General features: G+C 48.5%; 1 protein-coding gene across 1 annotated transcript in view; it reads right to left on the bottom strand.

Moving 5' to 3' along the window:
* Positions 1 to 10,903, bottom strand: part of ADAM12 (ADAM metallopeptidase domain 12) — a 356,418-nt gene that overhangs the window by 136,059 nt on the left and 209,456 nt on the right. Inside the window, exon 5 of the mRNA XM_025880175.2 lies at positions 1,014 to 1,090. Within this exon, the coding sequence (XP_025735960.1) occupies positions 1,014 to 1,090 (77 nt within the window). The remainder of the gene's footprint in view (positions 1 to 1,013; positions 1,091 to 10,903) is intronic.

Raw genomic sequence — 10,903 nt, 5'->3', positions numbered from 1 at the left:
CGTGTGGTATACTGTGTGTGTGTGTGTGATGTCACGTGTGGTATATTGTGTGTGGGTTTGTGCCGTGTATGCTGTAGTGTGTGTGTGGCGTGTGGTATATTGTGTGTGTGGTATGTATGGTGTTTGTGCTGTGCATGTTGGAGTATGTGTGTGTGTGGCAGTGCATGTGGCAGATCGTGTCTGTGTGTGGTGCTGTGTGTCGTGAGTGTACAGCGTCCCACGTGGGACTCCCAGAGACGTGGCGTTCCAGAGGGCAGCCCTGGTCTCACTCAAGCTGGTGCGCCCCCCCAGGCCCTCGGCCCTCTCCCCACAGAACCTGGGGCCCAAGCAAAGCAGGACACGGTGGGATACAAGCTGCTGGTTCACAAACCCAGTGAATGAATCTGGGAAAAAGGCGGAGGCGACTGGAAGTTGGTCAGACAAACTGGTTTTCGCGGGGAGCACATGAGAGCCAGCTGTTGGTGCGTGAGTGTGATCCAGAAGGATGAGCCGTGAGGGCTGGCTCGTCCAGCCACGGAAGGGACCTGTTTCCTGACACAGGCCACAGCCTCGTAGCCAAAGCCCCTAAACCCATGCCTGGCTTCAACTCACCTTGATCTCCATTCAGCTGCTTGCTCTGCTTTGCCTCTTAATGAGGGGAGGCCTGTGCATGTCTACCGGGCACGCAGCCTGAATGCTGTACCTGAGCTCCTACCTTTTAACACTGGGAGTTACTAAGCACAAGAGTCACATAAATGAAAGATCGTCACAAAATCCTTGGATGTAGAAACTCAGCACGTTCCAGTGGCTCTCAACCCACCAGGCCTGAGAACCTTCTAGAAAGAGTTGCTGTGGCAGAGAAACCAAGATCCTGGGCACGATGTGCTCCTGCGAGGTGTCCGGCAGGGATTCTCTGTCTCGCCGGGTGGAGGCTCAGGCCCCATCATTTACTCTTGTTCCTTGAGAGCAAATGGGAGAAGGAGGAGGCGGTGGTCATGCTCAAGACTGGAGCTGGCCCCAGGAGGGCCACTTACCTGAGGCCAGAGCAAGTGCTGAGGCTGGCTGTGGAGCCAGAATATCCTTGCACGTGTCCGTGGTAGTAACAGTGACCCTGCAAGGAGGAGAAAGTCGGCTCAGTCACGTAGCTTCTCGCCCGCTCACCATAGGCCAACCGCCTCCGGCCCCCTTCTCCTCCTTTCAGCTACGGGATTCCCTTTCAGCATAAAATACTGAACCACAGGTCTTAATATTTAATGCTAAGCCCAGCGTGACCCGGCCAAGATCTCTGGCAGGAAGGTCTGATTTACTTAGAGATGGTCAGTGGGGTGTTAAGCTGCGTCCAGGCCCCACTCTTGTCTCTCTGACACCCTTCAGGGAAGCTCTGATGTGGGGTGTTTCACAAAACCCGGCAGCAGAAGAGAGCACATGGATATCACCACCTTACCCTCCTGCAAGCTGTCTTTTGTAACGAGATGAGGACCCGCATGGCCTATTTAAGCACACTGTGAAATGTAACAAAACATGGCCTAAATCTATGGCTTCTGGAACCAGAATAGCAGATGAGACGGCAGCTGGAGGGGACTGCCCTGAACTGCCCAGTTGAGAGCTGGCCGTCTCTCTCAGCAGGAAAAGGAAAATAGGAAGGTCTTCTCGGTCTACGACAGAAGTCCCCGTGTGACACCTGCAGAATTCCACTTCTTGGATAAGGTCACTGCTTGCAACAAGAAACCACAGCACAGACCCTTCCTTACTGAGACAGAGATCTGTCCAGAACCCACATAAACAGAGGTTATAGGGCGGCCCCCACTAAGTGGCTGACAGGCAAGAAATGCTAAGTGGGCTCCATTCACCTCTTTCATGGCCTGTGCACGCCAGCCGTGTGGCCCAGCAGGAGAGGCGGCGTGGAAGGAGCAGGGCGAGTGGGCGTTGGGCTTCGGCTCATCCCCGCTGCGTCCACCACAGCACATGGCTCCTTTACTCACTTTTCCCGGAGCAGAGCTTGGTGTCCAGCTGTTCTGCCCAACAAAAATCAAATCCCAAGACCACCTTGACTTTGCTAAGAAAGAGGACTGGACTGGGACACCTGGGTGGCTCAGTTGGTTAAACGTCTGCCTTCAGCCCAGGTCATGATCCCAGGGTCCTGGGATGGAGTTCTGTGTCAGGTTCCTTGCTCAGCAGGGAGCCTGCTTCCCCCCACCTCCCGCCTGCCGCTCCCCCTGCTTGTGCGTTCGCTCTCTCTCAATCTCTCTCTGACAAATAAATAAATAAATAAATAATCTTAAAAAAAAGAAAGAAAGAGGGCTGACTGGATGGGATTAAGCAGCCAATGACATCCTGTAGCACCTCAATAAAGGGGTCAAGGTTATCTGTAGAGATTATCTGAGTAGAGGACAGACTTCTGGGACCAGCTGAAAGGCAACTCAAGGAGGCAGATGAGAGTGATGGACACTTGTTATTTTGACTTTTCTAGAAGTTCTCCAAAAATTCAGGATATTAATACTTTGCTTGCTATGTGAGAAATGATTTTTAACTTATGATATCTTTGGTTGTACAGTTTCCAATTCTTATAAAGCCAGATTTTCCGTCTTTCTTTTTATGAATTTTATGTACTGCTTAGGGTGGCTTTCCTCAAGGTCACACATACATCCTTCTTTATTTTCTTCTATTTCCATAGTCTTATACTTAGCCCTTTGATCTATCTGGAATTTATTCTTTGAGGGTGGTGAGGTTAGAATCTGTCCCCCACAAACTGAGACCCAGCTGTTCTCTGCCACCATTTCCCCTTTCCTGGTGATCGGAGGTGCTATGTGTCACATATGGGATGCCCGCAGCTCCGCTTTTGTACTCCGTGAGCTGTCCCACTTGAGACCAACCTCCATTTGTCCATTTCCATGCCAAGATCGCCACGCTGTTTAGTTCCTATTGTGCCACCCCACATTTGGACGTCAGATAGAACAAGTTCTCTGTTTTGATTAAGATTAAATTCACATACCACAGGCTTCGCCCTTTAAAAGCATTCAGTTAGCAGCTTCAGAATGTTGTACAGCTGCACCACTGTCTAATTGCAAAACATTTTTGTCACTTCGAAGAGAAACCTCATCCCCATCAGCCATCACTTCCCTGGACCCGCTCCTTCTGCCTCAGCTTCCTGTCTCTATGGATTTGCTTATTCATCCATTTCGTGGCAGTGGATTCATACGAAACGTGGCCCTTTGCGTCTGGCTTCTTTCACTCAGCATAATGCTTACAAGGCTCATTCAGGTTGTGGCATGGGTCATTCCTTTCTATTGCAGAATAATAGGACACGGTCTGGAAATGCCAAATTTTGTTTATCCATTCATCAGTTGAGGGGAACTTGGTTTGTTTCCACTTTTTGGCCATTGTGAATAGTGCCGCCATGCACATCCGCATGCAACTCCCCGTGTTGATGCACATTTTCAGTTTTCTTGGGCATATACTATGATATATGGTTTGCAAACATTCCCCTCTTTGTGGGTTGTCCCTGCATTTTTCTCAAGCATCTCTTTTGAAGCACAAAAGTTGATCGTTTTGGTGAGGTCTGTTCTTCCCTTTGGTTGCTTATGTTTTCACTGCCGTACCGAAGAAAGCATTATCTCAAGGTGCTGAAGATTTCCACCTATGTTTTCTTCTAGGAGTTCTACAAGTTTAGCTCTTATATTCACACTGAATTAATCTACATTGAATTAATTTTTGTCCATGGCTTGACGCCGGAGTCCAGCTTCACTCTTCTGCACGTGCAGATGCAGGTGATCCAGAGCCATTTGTTAAAGGGCTATCTTGGCAACCTTGTTGAGGGCAGCTTTTCTTTGGTTCTGTTCTTTTCTTCAAATGTTTCTAGGATATTGTTGCCTATTTTCTCTTCCAGCTGAATTTTGGAATCAAATTCTAAGCTTCATAATAATCCATTGAAATTATATTAATGATGTGGTTAATAATCCATTGTCATATGGGCACCCGGGTGGCTCAGTTAAGCGTCTGCCTTCGGCTCAGGTCATGATCCCAGGTCCTGGGATCGAGTTCTGCATCGGGCTCCCTGCTCAGCGGGGAGCCTGCTTCTCCCTCCCCCTCTGCCCTGCTCGTGCTCTCTCTCAAATAAATAAATAAAATCTTTAAAAAAATAATAATCCATTGTTATAATCTATCAAGATCAATTTTCCTATTCATGTACATGGCATGTTTCCATTAATAAGGTTGTTTTTATGTCGTTCAGTCTAGTCTTGGATTTTTTTTCATATTGCCATTGAAAAGCTTTCATCAGACTTATTCCTAGGTATTGGGCAGTTTTGTCGATACCACAAATAGGATCTTTTTTTCTATTACGTCTTATACATGGTTATTTTTCATGTAAAGGAAAACTTTTTTTTAAGTTATCCCATATCAGACCATCTTATCAGCTTAGTTTATAGTTTATATAAATTTAGTGGCCTATCTTGGATTTTTTTATGTTGTTGATTATATTGACTGTAAACATTCGTGGCTCTCTTTCGGCCCCGGGGCAATGTTGAGGAGTGGGGTGGCTAGGTGCCCAGGGGCGAAGTCAGGAGAGGGAACCACTCACAGAGGGAAAGCATGTGCAGAGATGGGAGGCAATGGAGGAGGGGTCGGCAGTTCGGGACGAGGGTTAGTTCTGCTTGCCTGGAAGGTTCTAGGGCAGGTGCAGGGCACTCACAGCCATGATGAGTCTGACCTTTCCAATAAGCAGGTGGCTCAGGAAGGAATCCATTGGGAAGGTAGCAGGGGACACCTGCCCAGCCTGCCTTAACAGGTATCCACCCAGAACTTGCTTGCCTTTTTAGCTTCCACTTGAAATTACTTTTGAAAGGCTCCACAGCCCCCTCTCTCGAGATAAGTGGACCTGTGTACCTAAGGGAGTTGTGATAACAATTCCCTAATTATGATGGGGTTATGTAATTGGATCATAATGCTGCAGGGCACCAGAGGGATCCCAGTGGGGGGATTTCAGTCCTGGGTGCCCAGCAGGCACATCAGAGCGGAAAAGACTCAGAAAGTGAAAGAGCAGGAGCTGATCAGTTTAGGCTGCCCAGGGCTCCCAGAATCATGGTTTTTATCTGTCACCCATCATACATCACAGATTTTGCCTCATTTTAGAGAAATATGAAATGTTGCATTGGCAGCTGAGTATTGGTTAAACAAAGAAAAACCAAATAGTGACAATAATCTTAATTACTGACCTCTGAAATTTCAAACTCATTTATTCTGTCTCAATTTATTTTTTTAATAGATTTATCAAGCGTATTTTCAAATTAAGTACCCAGAAATATAAGCTCATTAAAGCATGAACCGAGAACAAATTAGTATAAAATTAATTTCCAGTTCAACTAAGTTGAAGTAGTGCTGATAACGGAGGCGGGGGTGGATCTTCGCTCGCATGAGCTGGCCCTGAAGCCATCCTGTCTCTCTCGGTCATTACCAGAGTTCCTAACTTATTTCCTAGCGCTAAAACTACGTTTGATTCATCTTCGGACAGCTAACAAGCCTGCTGCTCACTCCTTAACTTCTCAGATTACCAAGCATAGCTACTAGAACTCCAAATTCCAGATTCTCCAGGACAATTCGAATGTCATGAAGTTTTGATTTTTTCAATATGATGCGCTACATGCTTACACAAATATGATTTCATTTTTAGGACGCAGTAAGTCATATGGATAAACTCAAACTCAGAAAGACATACTCATCACACCATGTGCCACATAATTGGTTGTGAATCTGATTACGAGGAGTGGAAGAGCCGTAGCCTCCTGCTCTCTGGGAGGTTTCGCCTCCCCTTGCCTCTCGCTGAGGCATGTGGAGCAGGGCCCGCTCTGGGGTCTCCAGGCGAGGGCTCGCCACCATATCCGAGAGCCAGCTCGCCTCCCGTCGACTGATGCTAGAAGGCAGGAATCCATCAGACCTCACGGACTCACAAACACCTGGCCCGTTGGGTGTGGAGGGGAGTACACCAGCGAGAGACACAGCAGGCATCGATCATGCCTGGGGGGCAGCTACTGATCCTGTTGTTTTCCCTGGCAAACGTTCTCAAAGCATCCCCTTCCACAGCCTCAAGAGTGTCAGCTGCTGTCCCTTTTTATCACACCCGTGTCTGTAGAGGCGTCTCTGAACAAGACACTGTCCCGTTAGCACGTCGACGCTGCCTGTTCTGCTGATCCAATACATTCTATTTCTACCTAGAAAACAGTCCCAAACATGCATAACCACAAAATTACATCTTTTCCTTTACAAAAACCTCTAACCATGTATTTTATATACTTATTACTTAATCTAATGCATTTCCCCACTCCAGTAAAATAAGTTTTCCCTCCGTTTAATACTATCAATCAAATGTAATGGTGGATGAGAGGGAGATGGAATGAGAACCCTTGAGCTCGAGAAGAGGAGCCCTCCGCTCTCTGCCACATGGGAAGTAAAATACGAATTCTGTTATCCAACTCTCAGCGGACTAGAAAGAAAGGAATTTTATCTGCTAAATTGCTAACAAAAATGGCCTGACCTTGTGATTCAAAAGGACTGGGAGCAGACAAAGTCTGTTAGGGAATATGCTGAGTGAAAATTATTTTCAATGCCTCTCTTCCTTGGGAAGTTTATAGCCACCTCCTTCCTACCCCCAGCCGCACCATATGTAATGTGCCAAACTGCCTTGATTTAGTATTTGAATCACACAGTGTTCTAGCTAGAAGGAAGCTTCAGGCCATCTGAGGCCAACCTTCCTCTTTCAGGCAACCCCCTTCCCGAGCAGATACGGAAACTGAGGCCCTGACTGGTTAAGTGGCTATCGAAGGCCACAGAGTTGGTCAGTGGGCTAACATTTAGGGGGGACTCACATTTAGGCCTCTCGACTCCAGGCCAGACGGCTTCTCTCTGTGTCCTGCTGCTATGAACATGTGACCTCACGGATCTCTCTTTTTCGAAAGAAAAGCTATCACCTAAAATCCAAACTTGGACGGAACGCCTTCTCAAGTACAACAGCCTATCCCGGTGCCACTCAGGAAACCGTGGGAAAGTGATTTCCAAACCCACAGAGAGCCCTGCAGATAGAAGGGGTACGAGCGTGAGTGAGTGCGTGTGGGTCTGCATGGAAGCGTGTGCACGTGTGTGGGAGCATGTGTGTGTGCATGCGTGCACCTGCATGTGTCCGTGTGAGCTACGGGCCCGCATGCATAGGTCAGCATGACCGTGGTCTAGGTCGTGTTGTAACGTCAGGCCCTTGTATGTAACATCAGGCCCCCACACACCACACGGTTTGCTTGAGACTAAAACATGGTGGTGCATTCGAGCAAAGGGAAAAGTAATTTCGCAGCCGTGTGTTTCTCTGGTTGGGCTACACGACGCTCAGCCTGGAGGGTGTGTAGGACAGGATGGCTGGGAAGTTCAGTCACCACACCCATACCCCCAGGACTATCTTTGCTCTCAGCTCTAACAAGAACCATGTCTGGTTAAGCGACTATAAAGGACGAACCTCAGGGGCCATTCACATCATTTCGCTGTGGTGGAATTCTGCATCAGGGAACACATGCTTAAGAAATCATGTTCACGTTCCTCGGGACCTCCCAGCAAACAGGATGTCTGCAAGACTGAGAGTGCTTGATGGATCCCGAGTCGAAAGTCTTGGAATTGGAGACGCAGAGTCTCAGTTTTTCATCTGTGAAATGGGAGTGACCCTGATTGCCTAGGGTTTCAGGGATCAAATAAACATTACACAAGGAGAGTTTGTGACATGTAAGGCACCGCCATAGATCTCGAATATGAAAATATGTATTTTAAACCCACTGTGCCATAAACTCAACTTTCTTCTGTGCCAAACCCTAGCTCCGTGTGTTTTTGCTGAATGAATGAATGTTTGAGAACAATGGACACACTGGAGAGAAGGGGGTTGATCTTCTTATACTCCTGCCTGGGTTCCTAACTCCCAGCTCCAAATCCGCTTGCATGCTGTGTGGGACTTTGCAGAACTGTGAACACGAGCAGGAGGGGCCTGGAGGGAGCCAGGTCAGAAGAGCTGATGGGCCAGTTGCCATTTCACCAGGACACACGCTCCTTAAGAACACTGTGCTCAGCACAGCGCATCACCCCCTTTCCTGGCCGCGGCCCACTTTTTCACCTGCTATCCTAATATAGGGGGACTTCCAAAGCAATGTACGGTCCTGGGTGGCTACGAATTGTTGTAGGCAGTGGCTACAGCTGGCTCGCTTTTCTAAAGCCCTGACTGTGTGCCAGGTTCAAGGGTCTGTTTCATGTTCACATTCGTGGCTGGTTAAGTGCTTCGGCTGGGATTTGAACCTGGGCAGTCTGCCTCCCTGGCTTGTGATCCTGCCTCCAGACAGAAGGCCTCACTCAGAGCCTTCCCTTTCCAACAATTTGGAAAAAGGAAGTCACTCAAACCTGGGGTTCCTCTGGGAACTCATTCCAGATTCCATGTGGGTTTGGTGCTTCCATTGTTTGGCTCCTAAGGTATCCTTTATGTGGGCCCGTCGTGTTGTTTGTAGTCAGACGGCATGCTCCCTGAGGACAGGGCCTGTGTCCTGCTCCCTTCTGTAAACTGCTACAAAGCACGGCACCGTTACTGATCTGCATTCCGCTGGGCTTCGGAACGATGCGCTCAGCAAATCCCCAGAGGGCTATTCGGGCTTCCTTTCCATGCTCCAGGACTGAAGATGAGCAGAACACCCTGTGCACTCCCCCAGAAGCATGGGCTGGGTGTCTCCTTCAGATGAATGCGAGTCCATTCCCTAATCCAGCCTGCTACAGTTTTCTAGACTAATTCCATTAACTACAGACACCACAGCCAGGAACATGTAACAGAGACCCTTCCGTGTTCTGTTCCAAGTGAGTCAGAGGCAGGATCACAGTGGCCAGGAGCTCTGATTCTAGAGTCTGGCTACATGGGTTTGAATCCTTATCAGCTGTGGGTCTGATCTAGTGATTTAATCCTGCTACATCTCAGATTCCTTATCTGGGCATAAAAATAGCAAACACTGATTTATTGGGAGGATCAAACAACAAAATATCTGAAAAGCACTTTACATCATGCCTTGCATATTGCTGAGGCTGACATACTGGACACCCAGCACACATTTGTTGTTGGGCGAGCATCTGCATGAATGACGCACGTACGAAGAGGAGGTATGGAACCACTGGGGAATGTGCACACTGGTCTAAGAATAAGGGGGCACTGGGGAAGCTACTGATGATTTAGGAGGATCAGAATAAGTGCAACAGGGAACGGCACACCTAGAAAGATGTTCTGCAAGGACTGCTGAGGCAGGAACAGGGGTTGGATTGAACCTAGGTGAGACTGGGGATGGGGAGAAAAGGTTAGGTGGCTGCGACATCGTCTGGCTGGGCAGAAGGCAGGGCCTGTGCCAGAAACCACAGAAGGGTCCGTGGACTAGGAAGGGTGGAAGATGCAGTGGGGTGGGGGCACCATGGGATACAGTCAGTGCGTCAGTCGGTGGAAGAACAGGGCAGCCTTCTGGGAAGAGTACACGGATTGCATGAGTGTAGAGTACAGTGAAGGCAGGGAAATTAAAGCCATTTTAAAGCATTTCTTCAGAGTCTGATAACAAGCCTTGCTCACACCTGCTACACTTATGGGATGTGAATGACCTGTGACTTCCCTCCTATATCCAGAGTCATCTTTTCATATGTTTCTGATGCTTTCTAACTGTCGAGGAATGACGTTGACTCCCTAATATCCACTTGCCCTGACGTGTTTCGTCCAAGTCAACTGCAGAGATTTGACTCTTTTGTTTTGTTTTGTTTTTTAAGAAAGGGAGAGAGAGAGTTGGGGGAAGGGGCAGAGGAAGAGGGAGAGAGAGAATCTCAAGTAGACTCTGTGCTGAGCACAGAGCCCAACACGGAGCTCGTTCCAACAACCCTGAGTTCATGACCTGAGCCAAAGTCAAGAGTCAGACACTTAACTAACTGAGCCACCCAGGTACCCCTCGACTCCTTTTCGATAGGAAACATTTACCAGGGAGATGGATGGGATGTCACCCAAACAGTGCTTTTGATCAAAATATTGGATTTCACACCTATCTGAGGTCCAGCCTCAGTTAACACTGACTGGTCTCCTACTGGCACCCGCCAAGCAAATATTTTCATAAGTTTTTCCAAAAGAAACACATACAACAAATGGAATTTTCTGGGCACAGCTCATGCATCTAAGGTCAGACATTTCCCTTCTCCCATCTCCTGGCCCTGGCCTCAGCAGCCATGTCTTCTCCCCTGGGCTGTAGGCTTTTCCAGAAGAGCCAGCTGCCTGAATTTGCCGAATCCCTGCTCTTGCTTTCTCTGATTACTCTTGGTGCTGCCACCAGTGGGTCTTTCAAAGCCTAGGGATCATGACACCCGAGGCTGAGACCTCTTACGCCTTCCCAGTGTTCCTCCATGACAACCACATGTATCACCATGGCCTCCAAGGCCTCCACACTCCGGCCCCTGTCAACTCTTAAACACTCCCCTGCCTGCAAGTAAAGCTCAGCATCAGCCCAGAATGTCCTTCCCTCACCCGTCCCCTGGTTCATGTCTCCTCAACCTTCAGATTTCGGTTCACATGCTCCTTCCTCCACGAAGACTTCCATGATCCCTTAGACCAGATTAGGCCCCTCAACCTTCCCTTCAACACATTTATCACAGATTTTTATTAGGTGTGAGATTCTTGGAAAAATGTCAGTCTCCTCCTCCTGGCCCCACGTAGGCCCCCTTGTCTATATTCAACCCCTGTGATACCCTCGGTGGCGGCCACAGGGCCTTGGCAGTGTGGAGGCGCTCAGTTAGCGCACGGGCAGCAGATGGGTGCCTTCCCACCGGGCGCGAACAACGCTCGGGAGGGGTTCTGGAGGGTTATTCTGGCCTCTCCCAGAGTTTGGGTTCTGAGATGCAAATA

The sequence above is a fragment of the Callorhinus ursinus genome, unplaced genomic scaffold (genome assembly GCF_003265705.2).
Source record: "Callorhinus ursinus isolate GAN/ISIS: 27379988/994484 unplaced genomic scaffold, GSC_fseal_2.0 scaffold58, whole genome shotgun sequence".
In the NCBI taxonomy this organism is placed as follows: domain Eukaryota; kingdom Metazoa; phylum Chordata; class Mammalia; order Carnivora; family Otariidae; genus Callorhinus; species Callorhinus ursinus.
The sequence above is the reverse complement of the archived record's forward strand: the minus strand, read 5'-3'. Positions and strand labels throughout refer to the sequence as shown.